Below are 17,063 nucleotides of genomic sequence, written 5' to 3'. Positions count from 1 at the left end.
CCTGGAGAAGGGATAGGTTACCCACTCCAGTATTTTTTGGCTTTCCTTGTGGCTCAGCTGGTAAAGAATCCGCCTGCAATGTGGGAGAACTGGGTTCGATCCCTCGGTTGGGAAGATCCCCTTGGAGAAGGGAAAGGCTACCCACTCCAGTATTCTGGCCTGGAGAATTCCATGAATTGTATAGTCCATGGGGTTGCAAAGAGTGGGACATGACTGAGCGACTTTCACTTTCACTTCAGGTGGCACTAGTGGTAAAGAACCTGCCTGCCAATGCAGGACATGGAAGAGACGCAGGTTCGATATCTGAGTCAGGTAGATGCCCTGGAGCAGGGCATGGAAACCCACTCCAGTATTCTTGCCTGGAGAATCCCATGGACAGAAGAGCCCAGCGGTCTCAGTCCACGGGGTCGCAAGGAACCAGACACCACTGAAGCAACTTAGCTCATGGTTGCTTTACAATGTTGTGTTAGTTTCTTGCAGTACAAGCTTGCTCCTCTTAACATGAGCCTTTTCTCACTGTATGAAAAGTAACTTGTCATCGAACATTTTCATGACAGTCGGTTTTATGGGTTATGACATTTTCCTTTCAGAAGTTTAAGTTGCTTCCAAATTTTCGGCCTCTGGGTGATAAATTCGCAGTCAGGCCTCTGGCGTGGCCTGGTGGCCTCTAGAACGCGGAGAGCTCGCTCAATCGGGGGCGTCGCACCCTCCCCAGATCGCAAAAGGCGAGGCCAGGCCTCTCCCCAGAGCCCTCTTCCCTGCAGTGCGCATGGCCACTGGGCCCCTCCCACTTTCCAGGGGCGCCGAGGCCAAGAGGGCGAGGATGCCCCTGCGCGCCCCACCACCAGAGGGCGCACGCCCGGGGATGAGCACTCACCAAGGGCGCCTGCGCAGGGAACTGTCACGTGACTCGCCGCCGCTGCGCCGCGGGCGCTGTATCCCGAGGTGGCCGCTGCGGCCGGCGCGCGTGCGCGGAGGTGAGCCGGCCCGACAGCTGGACTGGGGCTGCGGGTGGTCCCAGCGAGTGGCGGGGCCGGGGCGGTCCGCGGCAACCCCACAGACTGGGGGCTTGGCGGATCCAGGAAGTCGTCAAGCCCGAGAAGGGAGGGGTCGATCGATAGAAGGGTTGGTCGTCAGTGCTTTCCTTTTGGAGAAGTTGAGGGCATAGTGCCCCGGCCGCGCGCCAGCGGTCAGCAGTGACGACAGAGACCTCAGTAACATGGGGATCCCGGAAGCTCCACGGTACCCACTCACTGCCCCCGAGCTGGGCGAGGAAGGCTGTGCTTGCCCACGTTCACAGGGAGGAAGCTGAGGCACGGGAGGTTTAAAATTCTTCAGCTGCCTCTGCCGGTGGTGGAGCTGGGCTCTGAACGAAGCTTGTCCGTACCACCACTGTGGCCTGGGGACCAACGGTTCAAAGTCACAGCCCAGAAAACGGGGCGACAGGCCTTCCGGGGCGCCACTTAACCTACTGACGGTCAGTCCTTCCCCATTTTTCTCTAAACTGTCGAGCGCTATGAGTGTGGCCCGTCCCCATTGTAGGATCTCTTCCCCCTTCTAGGCTGTCTTCCCTGTCTGTAAAATGGAAACAGGGAAGGGATGGGGTGCTGCCCTGACTGTGCCGCTGGCCACCTCTTCAACTTCTGAAGTCTGGGTGGGAAGGGCCAAGACCTTCCACTTTGAGTTCCCCAAGTTTCTGAATAATCACCATCACAGATGTGTCTGGCAGAGTCAAGTGGAGCTGGGGCACTGTGTGGTATAAAAAATTTATATTTATCCCCAGTCTTTGTCTCTAGTTCCTGACACATAACTCTTACAGACACTAGAATCTTGGTGGTGATCAGAATGTCTGTTTCATGCTCATGAGATGACTGGGGGCTTGTAAACAGCTTCAGAATGGGAACTAGTCCCCAGAAGGACCAAGGCAGGATTCCAGGGTGGGAACTTTCACCTGGCCTCACTCCGAGGAACTGTGGCTGGTGATTAAGTTAATTACCAGTGGTCAGTGATCTCATCCTTTCGTGCCTACATAATAAAACCCTAAAGTAGTTGGGGTTTAGAGAGCTTCCAAGCCGGTGAACACATTTTGTTGCTCAGAGGGTGGCCAGCCCAGAGAGGGCGTAGAAGCTGAGCACCCCTTCTCCATACCTTGCCCTCTGGGTATTCCTAGGTTGTATCTTTTATAATAAACAAGTAAAGTACTTTCCTAAGTTCTGTGAGTTGTTCTAGCCAGTTATTGAACCTGATGTGAGGGGTGTTGTGTGAACCCTGGAATTTATAGCTGCGTGGTCAGAAGTGCAAGTGACAGTCTGGAACTTGCAGGTAGTGTCTGAGGTGGGGGAAGTTCATGGCACTGAGCCCTCAACCTGTAGGGTCTTTGCTAATCCAGTAGTTCTCATCAGAATTGAATTGACCTGAGTGTGAAAAAGCCCCACACTTTTGGTGTCAGAAGTGTTGTGAATGAAAACAGTTTGCTCTTACACCTTACATACTGGTGAAGTATGGTGCCTAGAATGTCCCAGGTGACTGACTGGTTGTTTGGGACAGGCTCAGACTCTCAATGACGTGGGTGCACTTCCGAGGTGGGTGACTTCTCCCCACCCTCACCCCCCAGTATCTGCATGTTTCCAGAGGCCGTGAGAATGCAGCTTACAGACCTCCTGCCACAAGGAGCTTTGCTGACAGAGATTCAGCTCCTGTGCCCTGAAATCATCACTGCCATCTCCTTCAAGGGGCCACCTCCTGGCCCTTAACACTAGGGCAGGCTTCTTCTGGGAGACCTGGACTCCTCTGAGGACCAGCTTTGGCTTGAGGACTCCCACCGCCATGGCCTTGCCCAACCTTCCTTAACCTGCATAACAGTCTGGGGCTCTGGGAGCCACTACTCTCCTGTGAGGTCAGAAGGTTGGGTACATGTGGGTGGTCTCAGCCTCTCTGCCAACCTCCTCATTTTCTCTCAAGCAGATTTATGTTTAGTCCCGTATCCATGGCTGCTGCTCCTCAGAGGAGCTGGACAAACAAGCAAGATGCAGGTAATAACAGTCTCAGCACCAGACTCACCAGAGCGAGGCTCCAGTGCAGTGGCTATGGCAGAGACTGCTATGGGCAGGTTTCTCACACACCTGACGGCAGGGGCCAGGAGGGCCTCCCCTTGCCAAGTCCTGGGGGCCAGGCCTCTCTTGTGTGCTTGGCCGTCCGTTGCCCTGGGTTGTGGTGCCCAAGACCCCTCAGAGGCTGTATCCACATCCAGGTCAGCAGAGAGGGACAGAGAAAGGGTACACTTCCGCCCCATTGGCCAAGACTTAATCGCCTCGGCCACAGTCCTCATACAAGAGCGGGACTTACTCCATCTACTGTGGGAACTTGTTCCGCTTGATCTGTCACGTGGGTCTTTATTAAGTCATTTTGTTATTTTGTCTTTATTAAGTCATTTTGACAGACATTCTAGCTGCGTTAATCTGTGACATATTAGAAGACTTCACAATGGGCAGAATTCTACAACTCCCTGTTTGGGACTTTTCTCTCCTTTCCCTTTTTCCTCCCTGCCCCAGGTCTGCCCTCACTCACTTCCGCCCTGGGCGCTGTTGGGCCAGCCCCAAGTCAAGTCTGGAAGCTGCTTTGAGAGTCCCCTGAGGACCTGGGCATTCCCTCCTGCTGTCCTGTTAAGCCTGGTTCTTCTGTCTGCCCGCTTCCTAGATCCACTGTCCACCCATGATGAGGTGGCCACCCTGCTCCCGCACCCTGCTGGGGGTCTGCACCCTCCTCTCCTTGGCCCTCCTGGGGCACATCCTGCTTCATGACTTGGAGATGGTCCCCCGAGAACTACGAGGCTTCTCCCAAGATGAGATTCACCAAGCTTGCCAGCCAGGAGCCAGCAGCCCAGATTGCCTTGGCAGCCCCAGGGCAGCGCCCACACAGTGCGATCTGCCCCCCAACAGCCGCTTCGACTGCGCCCCAGACAAGGGCATCACCCAGCAGCAATGTGAGGCCCGCGGCTGCTGCTACGTGCCTGCAGAGTGGCCTCCGGATGCCCAGATGGGGCAGCCCTGGTGCTTCTTCCCTCCCAGCTACCCTAGTTACAGGCTGGAGAATCTGACCTCCACTGAGACAGGGTACACGGCCACCCTGACCCGTGCCGTCCCGACCTTCTTCCCCAAGGACATCATGACCTTGAAGCTGGACGTGTTGATGGAGACCGAGAGCAGACTTCACTTCATGGTGGGCAGGATGGGGGCCATAGGCTGGGCAGGGGCAGAGAGTTTGTGGACAGTGGATGAAGATGGGTTCTGCTGTGCTGAGTGGCTCAGTCACGTCCAACTCTTTGAGGCCCCATGGACTGTAGCCCACCAGGCTCCTCTGTCCACGGGGTTCTCCAGGCAAGAACACTTGAGTGGGTTGCCATGCCCTCCTCCAGGGGATCTTCCAACCCAGGGACTGAAGCCAGGTCTCCTGCATTGCAGGTGGATTCTTTAGCATCTGAGCCACCAGGGAAGCCTGAAGACAGACTCTATGGGGTGTTCATTTACGCATAGATGTGTACTGTACCCTCACCCAGAGTCTGGGTGTGAGCAGACCTGGCATCACATTCAGGGGATAGTGGGTCACTAAGACAGTGACTGGGAGGCTCTAGGAGTGTTCTAGAGGGCAGGGCTTAAAGTGAGGTGGTGGGAGGTTAGGTTCCCCCTCAGGAAGTGACATCCCAGCTGGGACCTAAAGCAGTAGGTAGGAAGGGGGACATTCCAGGCAGTGGGCGGTGGGATCCCAGCCACTGAGGGCAGGACCTCTTGTCCGATTTATTCCCAGCTGCTGGGACAGTGTCTGGCACATAGCAGGTACTTGGTAAAAACTTGTCAACTGAATGAATGTCCAGACACAAAGGTGAGAGAGCCTGCAGCACACAGTTCAGTAATACCCAGTTATTTTAACAAAGTAATTAATAGCAGCCATGAATTACTGAGTGATGACTGTGTACCCAAACAATGGTTGGGTGATCTAATTATGTTTTTGCATTCACCCTATGACTAGAAATGCCAGGCAGAAAACCATTGCCAGATTCAGGAAATAAAAATACAATTTTGAATTTCAGATAACGGAGGAATTGGTCTTTTTTTTTTTTTTTAAGCATAAGTATGTCCCATAGAATTTCTGGGACATATTAATACTAAAAACAATTGTGTGTCTGAAACCCAGATTTCCTGGTGTTCTGTAATTTACCTGGCAGCCCACAGGAGGTGCTCTCCTGGCTTTATAGGATACTGAGGCTCAGGGGTGTGGACTAGTCTGTCCACAACTCCACGCTCTGTGCAGCTGCCCTGGGACTTGAACTGATTCCTCCCTCCTCTGGAGGGTGAAGGATGGAGTAGACAGGTGTTAGGGGTGGCCAGCCACCAAGGGCCTCATGACACTATTCTTGTCCTCTAGATCAAAGATCCCGCCAACAGACGCTATGAGGTGCCCTTGGAGACCCCACGTGTCAGCAGCCAGGCACCGTTCACACTCTACAGCGTGGAGTTCTCAGAGGAGCCCTTCGGGGTGGTCGTGCGGCGGAAGCTGGACGGACGGGTGCTGTGAGTGCCTAGTCTCTGTGCCCCACCCCCCAATCTGTGTAGGAAGGCCAGGGAGCTGGAGGGCATTGTCCCTGACCCTGTTGTGGTCCACCCTCCTGCTCTGGCCTCCTTGCTGTTCATGGCCCCTGGGGATCCTGGTGCTCACTGTTCCCTGCACCCGAGCCTTCAAAGGCCCCTTCTCAAAGGCCCCCCACTCACACTGTCCACCCCCAGGGAGGCCCACTGGGAGTGATTTTCCCTGGGGGACACTGGGCAACAGCTGGAGACATTGTCACCACCAAGGCGGGGATACAGGGATTCCACCCAGCTCCCCACGGCACACAGGATGGCCCAGAACACAGAGGGACTGGCCCAGTGCCTCGGCTGAGAAACCCTGTCCAGTCTAAAGGAGCAGCCCCACTCCAGGCAGTACCCCCTACTCTGCTTTATTATTTGCTTATCACATAGTACATATCAACATGGGCTTCCCTAGTAGCTCAGCCAGTAAAGAATCTGCCTGCAGTGCAGGAGACCTGGGTTTGAACCCTGGGTCGGGAAGATCCCCCGGAGGAGGACATGGCAACCCACTCCAGTATTCTTGCCTGGAAAATCCCCATGGGCAGAGAAGCCTGCCGGGCTACAGTCCATGGGGTCACAGAGCCAGACACAACTGAGTGACTAAGCACAGCACACGGCACATACCAGTTTACCAGACACTGCAGTTATTAACTTGTCTCATCCTTTCTCTTGACCCTGTGGAACCTCAGAGTGCCCTAACTGCCTCTGGCTGGGCAGCTCCATGAAGTCTGGGAGCAGTTTGGCCCTCCTGGGAGGTGTTACTCAGGGCCACAACTGCCAGGACTGGAAGGGTTTGGGGCAGCAGCCGCTTGCGGTCAGGGCTCACAGAGCTGTCAGCTTCTCATGTGAGGCCACCTGGACTCTTCTGGCAGGCTGAACACTACGGTGGCCCCCCTGTTCTTTGCGGACCAATTTCTGCAGCTGTCCACCTCCCTGCCATCCCACTATATCACAGGCCTTGCCGAACACCTTGGGTCCCTGATGCTCAGCACCAATTGGACCAAGATCACCCTCTGGAACCGGGACATCGCCCCTGAGGTAAAAGGGTGGCAGAAGGGGGTCTGGGATCAGAGGGGCTTCATGGGCCAGGACGTAAAGTAGGGTGTCTGCCATGTCCCAGCCCAACGTGAACCTGTACGGATCTCACCCTTTCTACCTGGTCCTGGAGGATGGCGGGTTGGCTCACGGGGTCTTCCTGCTGAACAGCAATGCCATGGGTAAGCATGGGGGCACTGGGGCCCTCCACATCTTCTGGCCAGTTCTGCTTCTAAGCCCCCAGCCTGGGTTTCCCTGGTGCAGCTACACCGCCTCCTACCTTGAGGGGCCTGGGGCTTTCTGTACCTGCCTGACAGGCTGCAGGTCTCAGAGAGGGGGCAGAGAATTGGGCCTTGTAAATTCTCCGAGAAATGAGCAGTGGGCCATGGCCTCTGCCAGCTCTATCCTTCGGTGCCCCTAAGGTGAGACCTCTGATGTGAGGAGGGGGACTAAGGCCAAAAAGCGGGGCCTCAGGCTGCTCAGCACCTTCCTGTCTTGCTCCAAGTCTCTCAGTGACCTGGGCTTAGAGTGACTGTCCTGGTCCCCCAGCTCCCTGCGGGAGGACCTCTGCAGCAGGTGTTTGGCCCATTGGTGCAGCGCTGAAGGCCCCAGGGAAGGGGGGTGAGTATTTGTCCCTGAGCCCCAAGGCTGCTTCCTCCAGATGTGGTCCTGCAGCCCAGCCCAGCCCTCAGCTGGAGGTCGATAGGCGGGATCCTGGACGTGTACATCTTCCTGGGCCCGGAGCCCAAGAGCGTGGTGCAGCAGTACCTGGATGTCGTGGGTAGGCCTCACCCCAGCCCCGGCTGCTCTCTCCCCAACCCCTCCTGCCCACTCACAGTCACCTTGGCCCCCAGGCTACCCGTTCATGCCGCCATACTGGGGCCTGGGCTTCCACCTGTGCCGCTGGGGCTACTCCACCTCCGCCATCACCCGCCAGGTCGTGGAGAACATGACCAGGGCCTACTTCCCCCTGGTGAGTGCTGGGGAAGGGCCTGGGGCCCGTTGCGGGGCGGGGGTGGCGAGCCTGGGCCCCAATCGCCCTGTGCTGTGGCTGCAGGATGTTCAGTGGAATGACCTCGACTACATGGATGCCAGACGGGACTTCACTTTCAACAAGGACCACTTCGGGGACTTCCCGGCCATGGTGCAGGAGCTCCACCAGGGTGGTCGGCGGTACATTATGATCGTGGTGAGTGCCCCTTGTGTCCTGTGCCACACGGAGCGGGCTCTTTTAGAAGCCAAGGGTCTGAGCATCTGGTGGCTCCAACTCAGTGGCATCGTTGTTGACCTGCCGTGGGCACAGAGAACATTTCTGAGGGTCTTTGGTATTGAGGGAATATCAGATTTATAGATTTGGCCTTTGCGATCCAGTGATGTCCCTGGAAATGTCTTTGCTCAGGATCCTTGCAGCTGTAAGTTGCTTGAACCGCTGAAAGCAAGTGGTGAGGGCATCCCTCGGCTGACACCGCTCAGCTGTGGGCAGGCCAGGTGGAGCTGTGTGCCGGAGCAGCTGCAATGCTCTGTGAGACCCCTGCCTTTCCTCCCAGTGGTCAGCTCTGCCTTGTGGGGAGCAGAGCAGGCTCTGAGTGGTTCAGCACAAAGACACACTTCCCTAGGCCAGTCCCCGCAGCCAGAGGGGTGCAGTTCGGGCTGGTATAGCTTGTGGGGGGGGTGCCCGGAGGAGGAGGTGGGGAGGGGGAGACAACCAAGTGGTCGCCACCGTGGATGCCCTTCAGGAGAGGAAATCCGTTTGGAATTGGACTGATGGTATTTCCATCCTCACGGCGCCTCTGAAGGGAGCAGTGTCCAGGGCCACTCACTCAGAGTAAGGAGGGCAGGTGCAGACCGTTTCTTATTTTTATTTCTAAATGAAATAAATGGTCACTGTAGAGCATTTGTGAAATTCTGGGCCCTTCAAGCAAAAGTAACTTGCATCCAGGTGCTCCCTGTTTGGCCATCCGGGGGTAGGTCGCGTGCACCTCCATGCGCAGCGTGTTGACTCCTGTGAAGCCGCATCCATTTCTGCCTTGCTAACATTTAGGGAGAGCGTTTTCCCAGCGATGGGGCCAAAGTTTCAGGCGTTTACTTCTCATCCTGACCGGTTTCTCTCTCCAGGATCCTGCCATCAGCAGCTCAGGCCCTGCTGGGACCTACCGACCCTACGACGAGGGTCTGAGGCGGGGGGTCTTCATCACCAATGAGACTGGGCAGCCACTGATTGGGCAGGTACAGTGGGGCCTGGGGGGCAAGGGGGAGAAAGGGGTCTCCAGCCAGTGGTACTGAAGGCGGGGTTCACAGCTAGGGGTGACAGTGGCTTCTGACAAGGCAGGGCACCTAGAATCCTTGTGTCAGGGGCCCTTGTTTGCAGGCAGTTCAGACACGAGCTCCAAAGTTCCTCAGGGAGACCTCAGAGCCTCTGGGTCCCCAGGGGCTTTCTGGGGAGGAGTGGTGGGGGTTGCAGGGGTGCATCCAGAAGAGTCCCTGCCTCTTCCCGAGGGCAAGCCCAGGACCAGGAGGGTGGCTTCCGGGGCCTTTCCCCATGCTCCTCCCCCTTGCAGTCCACCCACCCCCAGGGGAGAGGAGTGAGGCTGCAGCCCTGCCCGCAGCTGGTTTGCCCAGGGCCTCTGTGCAGGCTCCAGGGGCCCCGTCTGCCCTCTGACCTCTTGTCCAGGTGTGGCCCGGACTCACCGCCTTCCCCGACTTCACCAACCCCGAAGCTCTTGACTGGTGGCAGGACATGGTGACCGAGTTCCACGCCCAAGTGCCCTTCGATGGCATGTGGATCGTGAGTGTGGCCCTGCCCCTGGGTGTCCTGTGGCCTTCGGGACCAGCCCCAAGCCCTGCACCAGGTAGTATGTCCAACCCCTGGTCCTTTCTCGCAGGATATGAACGAGCCATCCAATTTTGTGAGGGGCTCAGTGGATGGCTGCCCAGACAACGGCCTGGAGAACCCGCCCTACCTCCCAGGTGACCTGTCCCCTGATCCCTGCCTGCCTCCACCCGCCTGTTCCCAGCACTAGTCAGCTGGGGATTTAATAGCTCAAATCAAGGGATTTCCCTTCTCTGATTTGGGAGGCTTGAAGCCCTGGTTTCTGAGAAGCTGATGGATAGCAGGAGCCTGGGACAGGAGTGAGGTTCCCGTGGGGAGACCCCAGCCACGTGATGCTGACCAGGCGTGTGCTGCGTGAGCGCTCAGAGGGGGCGCTCCAGGCGCAGCTGGTTCAGAAGCAGGCAGAGGTGAAGTCTGGGTCTGCAGAGGCCAGGCTGTGGCACCACCTTGTCCTGTCCTTGGAGAAGTGGAGACTGTACCCAGGTTCCAAGGGGCTCCAGGATGTGGGGGGCACCAGCCTGCTGGGCAGAGGCTCCAAGGAAACAGCCCCCTCTTCTCCAGGGGTGGTTGGCGGGACCCTCCGGGCAGCCACCATCTGCGCCTCCAGCCACCAGTTCCTGTCCACGCACTACGACCTGCACAACCTGTATGGCCTGACTGAAGCCTTAGCCTCCCACAGGTGAGGGGCCAGGGTTGGGGAAGGAGAGAAGGAAGCCCAGGGCCCCTTCCCCCCAGGGCCCCTGCCACCCTCATTCTAACCCTTCTTGCCCTCCAGCTCCATGCCTGGTGCCTCAGAGGAAGGGCATGGTGTTGAGACAGAGAGCCAGGGCTGGCCAGGACCTCTGGCTTCCTTGAGCTTCAGGGGATGTTTGTCCAGCATGGGACACGTGCATTTTGAGGGTATTTGGGTGGCAGGGCTGACTGTCCGGCAGACATGGGCGGAGGCCTCAGCTATCTGGCTCCTTGCTCCCAGCCCGCCCTCCCTGCTGCGCTGCCAGGCACTCTTGCCGGCAGTGATGGGGTTCCCGGTGACCCCGCTCAGCACAGCTCTCTCCACCCAGGGCCCTGGTGAAGGCTCGAGGGACACGTCCCTTTGTGATCTCTCGCTCAACCTTTGCCGGCCATGGCCGATACTCTGGCCACTGGACTGGGGATGTGTGGAGCAACTGGGAGCAGCTTTCCTACTCTGTGCCAGGTGAGCACACCTGTCAGGAGGTGGGGCAAGGAGGGGAGGGTGGGCCCCCTCTCCAGGGGAGTTTGTCCAGAGCCAGGTCCTCAGAGAGATGCTGCTGCGATGGGGTGGGGCCTGCCGCCAACTCCTGTGAGAGGGCTCACCTGTGCAAGTCAGCTACCCATGTGAGTGGGCTCACCTGTGGTGCTGCTCTTCCCAGCATCCCATCTTGGATTCATGCTTTGTCAGAACATCCCTTCTGATAACCACATTCTGAGCTGCGTGAAAACTGCATCTGAGCTCAGTCCAAAGGGCGCCCCCACCCCTGTTGTCTCTGCCTGGCTCCACCTTGCAAAGAGAATTTTGATTTTTGTTCCAAGAGCTCTGATGCTGCAGACGTCTTACGTCCAAGGATGGCTCAGGAGCCCTGGGGAGAGGGTAGAGGTGACCTCCGGAAGTCACAGCTGAAGAGAGCCTCCCCCAAACCCTCCAGCCTGGAAGTGCTTTCCTAGTCACAGGCTCGCTTCCACGTGTGATGCATATGTGATGTCACATATGTGACATCCTGTATGTGATGTCCTGCCAAGCTGAGTCCATTCTTCCTTCACAAAGCCACTGCCGGCTCTGCCCACGGGTGCTGACTGGCTCTGATTTTCACCCTGGGGCCAGCGTGGCGGTCAGGCCGGAATCCTCTTTAACTTTTGCCATTGTAATTGTGTCTTGGTGTAGGTCTGTTTGAGTTTATCTTGTTTGGGACTCTCTGTGTTTCCTGTACCTGATTCCTTCTTCTGATAGGGAAATGAGTCATGGTAGATGCCCACCCTGATGTCCTCAACCTGATTATGTCTGCAGTGACCCTGTTTCCAAATGTGGTCACATTTGCAGCAACTGGGGGTTAGGACTAGAACTTAACCTTTGTGGGGCGGGGAGGGGATTCAATTCATCCCTGACCAATCTAGGTTGCCCTGCACACTCTAGGTGTTAGGGAGCAGATACGGCTGGGTGTTCTGCCGAAACCACAAGTGCAGGATGCACCAGCCATCGGGTGGGGGCTGGGTGGGAGGGGCTTTGGGAGAGAGCCTCCTTCCTCGCCAGTTCAACAGACACGTCTGTCAGGCTCCTGGACTGGTCCAGCTGTGGCATCTGCAGACCTGTCCGACTCTGCCCTCCAGAAACCTTGCTTTTCAATCTGCTGGGGGTGCCCCTGGTGGGGGCCGACATCTGTGGCTTCCTGGGCAACACCTCAGAGGAGCTGTGTGTGCGTTGGACCCAGCTGGGGGCCTTCTACCCCTTCATGCGGAACCACAATGCCCTGATCAGCCAGGTAGGGTGGGGACGGCAGGGGAGGCTGTGCCCTGGGGAATGCCACTTTCTGTGCCAGGGAGCCCAGCGCTGGCTGGCCCCGAACTGCCAGGTCTCCTGCGGTGGGGGCACCGGGCACTGCCACCCCAGATCCCAGGTGCTTCTGCCACTCCCTCCACTGCAGCCGCAGGAACCATACAGGTTCAGCGAGACGGCGCAGCAAGCCATGAGGAAGGCCTTCACCCTGCGCTACGTGCTGCTGCCCTATCTCTACACGCTGTTCCACGGGGCCCACGTCAGAGGCGAGACGGTGGCCCGGCCCCTCTTCCTGGAGTGAGTGCCTGGGTTGGGAGCAATGGCCTCAGGCCCACTGACCCCAGGGCAGCCACCCTCCTGCGTCGGGTGTTCCAGGCACCAAGAGGAAGGAGGTGGCAGCAAAATCTGGGCTCTCCCCGCTGAGGTACCCCCAGTCCCTACTCACTGGATTCCAGTTCAGGGCTGGGAGCCCTTGATAACAGAAAATCCCATGGTGAACACTGAGTACAGACCAGGCCTCCCAGATGGCAAAACAAGGTGTAAGTCTACCGTAATTGAATCTGTTTGGGGCTTAAGGTAATAAGACCACCAAAGAAATCCAATAGCTATCCCCTAGATAGGACTCGGTATACCTGAGAAGCTACTATTATGTAAAATGGTTCCTTGAATCAGAGGGTTAAAGGATTTTTCAGTAGTGTGGTAATTAGTAAGGTATTTGCAAAAATCTATTTTCCTCTCATCTCATACAAACTTAAATTCCAGATGAATTAAATGTCAGAAGTTAAACTGTAGAAAAAGCCCCAGGAAAACAGAAGTCCATGTTTCCCTCTGCTCTGGCAGGAGAGGGCTTTCTAAGCATCAAAAGCAGAAAGCAAAGGAAGGAGGTTTAACTTAGAGAAAAAAAAGATAACATTTCTCTGAACATAAACAGAAAAATAAACAAAACTGCTCTAAACATAGATTGTCAAGGCAAATGAATAGCAGAAAACCTTTGTGGCTCAGTTGAATCTGCCTGCAACGCAGCAGACCAGGGTTCAATCTTCCCTGGGTTGGGAAGATCCCCTAAAGAAGGGAAAGGCTGCCCACTCCAGTATTCCAGCCTGGAGAATTCCATGGACTGTATAGTCCATGAGGTCACAAAGAGTTGGACATGACTGAGTGACTTTCACTTGTCAATAAAATGACACTCTCCCTAATGTACAGAAACTCAGACCAAGTGTAAGACTAACATCAAGAACCAAATAAAACACGTGGGCAAGAGCACAGTTTGCAAGTAGGAAATGTAAACAGGTCATGCACGGATAATCAGGCAAGGAAAGGTTATTCTTGGCTCCTGCCTTGACTTCATTTGGCCAGAACCAGCCCTGCCACGTGTAACCCAGGTCCTTCAGCTCCCTTCCAAACCTCCCCGTGGGCCTCCTGAGCCCACTGACCTCAGAGGTTGCCAGACCACCCTGCCAGTCTTTCCTCTTTGAAGGTTCCCCGAGGACCCCAGCACCTGGACTGTGGACCGCCAGCTCCTGTGGGGGGAGGCTCTGCTCATCACCCCAGTGCTCGAGGCTGAGAAGGTTGAAGTCACTGGCTACTTCCCCCAGGGCACATGGTACGACCTGCAGACGGTGAGTCCTGGGGCCTCGAAGCCTGGGAGGATGGAGGAGATGGTGGAGGGTTCCTCCCTCTGGCACTGTTGGTATGGAGGGGTCCTTGCTACATGAGGGCCCTCACCTGGAGCTGCTCCGCTAGCATCACCTTGTATGAGCCTTGCAGGACCCATTTTCTAGATGGAGAAACTGAGGCTGGATGGGTGACTTGCCACCAAGCTGAGCCAGGACTCCAGTTCTCCTGCTGCCACACACCTGCCCCTTCTCCCATTCTCTGAGCGGCCCCACCCGAGCCCTGGCTTCTGCCTCTCTTCGCTCTGTCCCCACTGTGGGGCTCAGTCTCCACTCTTGCCTCCCAACAACAGCACAGGGTCTTGGCACTGCTCAGGACCCTTTGTGACATGACATCCCCTTCCAGGTACCAATGGAAGCCATTGGCAGCCTCCCGCCTCCTGCACCCCTCACGTCTGTCATCCACAGCAAGGGGCAGTGGGTGACGCTATCCGCCCCACTGGACACCATCAATGTCCACCTCCGGGCCGGGTACATCATCCCTATGCAGGTATCTGGACCGGGCCCCTGAGCCCATTCATCCAGCCCTGGGGCTACTGGGCCCCCACATGTCTCTGTCCAGCTGGAGGTCCGCCCCCAGGGAGAGATGATGCTTCTGAGGGGTGAGGATGACCTGGGCTGGGGAAGGACACATCCCTGCACTGACTTGCTCCCAGGCCAGGCAGAGGTTAGGGCCTTCTAGAGCTTCGTTGGCCCTTCTCAGGAAACAGTCTGCAAACCTCCATGGGCCTTGTGTTCTCTGAGGTGTCCCCCTGTGTCAGTGGTCTCCATGGGCCTCCAGGCTACTTGGCCGTAGACTGTCCTGCGGATCTCGCTTTCTTCCACTATGGCACCGTCCTAGCCTAGCATTCCTCACACCTGGGTTTGGAGGCCTCCACCTGGCTTGGGACAGTGACGTGGGCCACCCTCTCCCAGGGCCCTGCCCTCACGACCACTGAGTCCCGCAAGCAGCCCATGGCCCTGGCTGTGGCCCTGACAGCCAGTGGGGAGGCCCAAGGGGAGCTGTTCTGGGATGACGGGGAGAGCCTGGGAGTGCTGGATGGTGGGGACTACACGCAGCTCATCTTCCTGGCCAAGAACGTGAGTCGGATCCGCCCCGGTTGGGGGCCATCTTGGGGTGACTATCCTGACTCGGTGAGGGTAGCTGGGCCTGGGGTTCTGGGGTGGCCACCTGTCACCGGGTCAACCAGACTGAAGGGGAGAAGAGCCCATGGGCCAAGTTCCTTGACCAGAGTTCCCTGCACTGTGCCAGCATCCCAGGGGTTGCAGGGGGTATGCTGCCCAGAGACCCTGCCCGAGTGGGGCTTGCTGCCCCAGACCATCTGCTCACACCTCCTGTCCTATCTCTCTGCTCCGGCCAGAACACCTTTGTAAACAAGCTGGTGCACATGAGCAGTGAGGGGGCCAGCCTGCAGCTGAGGAACGTGACCGTCCTGGGGGTGGCCACAGCCCCGCAGCAGGTCCTCTGCAACAGCGTTCCTGTCTCCAACTTCACCTTCAACCCTGACACGGAGGCAAGAGAGCCCACAATTGGGCCCAGAGGGCCTACCCCTGAGGGTGGGTGAGGGGGTGGGAAATGCCAGCTGAGCTGGCATCATGGGACTCCCTGTCCAGCATGGAGAGGACACTTGAATGTTACAAGGGGCAGAAAGGAAGCTGAACTTCAGGGAAGAGTGGGATGTTTAGCCCCTTACACTTCACATCTTTCCTCTGCCCGTGTCCATGTTGTCGGCCCCTGGTTTAAGGGCAGCTCGTTTCCAAAGCAGATTGAGGCGGCCACTGCCAAGAGTGCTGGGAGGGAACCCAGCGAGACTCCCAGTCCTGGGCCAGGCCCCACGTCCACTGCCCAGCCACACTACAGGTTCCTGTCTGCTCACTTCAGTTGCCAACCCAGTTTTCCTATTTCTTGTCCCCAGACTCTGGCCATCCCTGTCTCGCTGACCATGGGAGAGCAGTTTGTCATCAGTTGGTCTTAACCCGGGGCCCAGCGGTGTGCTGCTCCTTCACAGACCTCCCAGTGGCCCAGCGCCTGCACCCTCAGTCGGCGGTGTAGGGGCCTTGGGTCAGAAGCGCCTGCCCCAAGTCACATGGCACTGACGTCCTTGAACACCCAGATCCGCTTGCGAGTCTGTCTCCCTGGCTGTGGGCCAGCAGCTTGTCTGAGTCTTCTGCCCAGATGCCAGTCAGATCAGTGCCCTGAGGGGTGCCCTATATTGGAAATGTTTACCGGAAGCTTGGCTCCTGTAGCCTGTCACTGTACTGTGTGTGCACTGTCAGCCACCACTGCCTGCCTATGATGCAGAGGTGGTGCCTGGACAGGGTGGTACCTGCATTGCAAGGCCCCCACCTCAGGAGGCCCTGCTGCTGGGACCCGATGAAAGCACAGAACTGGGGGCTGCTGCAGCCTGCTTTCTGGGCTGCTGCCCCCAACTCAGCAGAGTTCACAGGACTCAGGGAACCCTCAATCTGAAGTGCAGTTATTTTCAATAAAAGGATGCAGCTGAAGGTCTTGATACAGAAGTAGGGCTCCATCCTTGATGGGCCCCTGAACACTTTCAGGCAGTGTGCATGCTTCACTGTGTGCTCTCAGAGCAGCCCCCCACAGCCCACCGCTCACACCGCAGCACCCTCTCTCAGGTGACTGGAGAACACCCAGCCAGGCCTGGTGTCAATCACCTGATGGGAGATGCACGCCCTCCCCAACCCTGCCCAAGGGCTCTGTGGACTAAAGCTGCTACGCCCACGCTTCCATTCCCAGGTAACCACTGGTCTGCTTTTGGTCATTGTAAATCAGTTTACGTTTTTTGGAATTTTCTATGAATGGAATCATACAGCGAATGGGGGGGGGGCGCTAATATTAATCCAACTGCTCTGAGATTCATCCATGTAGTATGTGTGCTTTTTCATTGCCAAATAGTTTGCTGTGGTATGGAGGTGCCACATGGTTTATCAAATTTTAATGGCCTTAAGAGTGTTTTCAGCCTTTTACTGTTAGGAATGAAGATGTGGTCAGCAGTCATGGACCAGTGTGGACGGACATGTTTTCATTTCTCTTGAGCAGACACCAAGCATGACGGTCAGATCACATGGAGGGGGTGTGTGTATAATTGAACTGTTTTCCAAAGTGGGTGACCCGCTCTGTGCTCCTACCAGCTTTGCTGTGGCTTGGTCTAGTCTCTTCAATTTCAGTCATTCCAGGGACAGTGGATCTTATGGGTCTGATTCGTGTTCCTAATGACTGAAGATGGTGAGCATCTTTTCTTGGACTTATGTAACTCATAAATTTTCTTTGGTGAAGTGTCTGTTCAGGTGTTTTGCCTATTTTTTTACTTGGATTTGTTCCCCCTGAGTTATAAAATAGTTTTTCCATTGCTACTGACAAATTACCACAG

The 17,063-nt window shown here is 56.6% G+C and overlaps 1 protein-coding gene across 7 annotated transcripts; it reads left to right on the top strand.

The window, feature by feature from the left end:
* The first annotated feature begins 855 nt into the window (after positions 1 to 855).
* Positions 856 to 16,973, top strand: GAA (alpha glucosidase). 7 transcript variants are annotated; one of them, XM_069543832.1, is made up of 21 exons: positions 913 to 977; positions 1,301 to 1,477; positions 3,697 to 4,218; positions 5,422 to 5,567; positions 6,497 to 6,662; positions 6,745 to 6,841; positions 7,321 to 7,440; positions 7,514 to 7,632; positions 7,717 to 7,848; positions 8,775 to 8,885; positions 9,331 to 9,444; positions 9,542 to 9,626; positions 10,051 to 10,168; positions 10,551 to 10,684; positions 11,833 to 11,984; positions 12,147 to 12,295; positions 13,476 to 13,617; positions 14,018 to 14,161; positions 14,587 to 14,751; positions 15,033 to 15,185; positions 15,588 to 16,973. In XM_069543832.1, the coding sequence occupies exons 3-21, from the start codon at positions 3,712 to 3,714 to the stop codon at positions 15,645 to 15,647; spliced, it is 2,814 nt and encodes a 937-aa protein (XP_069399933.1). In that variant the 5' UTR covers positions 913 to 977; positions 1,301 to 1,477; positions 3,697 to 3,711; the 3' UTR covers positions 15,648 to 16,973. The 7 variants fall into 7 exon arrangements, with proteins under 7 accessions (XP_069399930.1, XP_069399932.1, XP_069399935.1 ...); XM_069543835.1 differs by lacking the exon at positions 1,301 to 1,477 and adding an exon at positions 2,965 to 3,032 and having other exon boundaries at positions 924 to 977; XM_069543829.1 differs by lacking the exon at positions 1,301 to 1,477 and having other exon boundaries at positions 856 to 977.
* The last annotated feature ends 90 nt before the right edge of the window (positions 16,974 to 17,063 follow it).

Source organism: Ovis canadensis, chromosome 11 (assembly GCF_042477335.2).
Source record: "Ovis canadensis isolate MfBH-ARS-UI-01 breed Bighorn chromosome 11, ARS-UI_OviCan_v2, whole genome shotgun sequence".
In the NCBI taxonomy this organism is placed as follows: domain Eukaryota; kingdom Metazoa; phylum Chordata; class Mammalia; order Artiodactyla; family Bovidae; genus Ovis; species Ovis canadensis.
This window is presented reverse-complemented; position numbering and strand designations above follow the sequence as displayed.

Bases quoted from the DNA above. Each gene is read 5' to 3' on its own strand.
- GAA (XM_069543835.1), top strand. The intron at 5,568-6,496 runs GTGAGTGCCTAG...CTCTTCTGGCAG, and splicing joins AAGCTGGACGGACGGGTGCT to GCTGAACACTACGGTGGCCC. The intron at 6,842-7,320 runs GTAAGCATGGGG...TGCTTCCTCCAG, and splicing joins GCTGAACAGCAATGCCATGG to ATGTGGTCCTGCAGCCCAGC.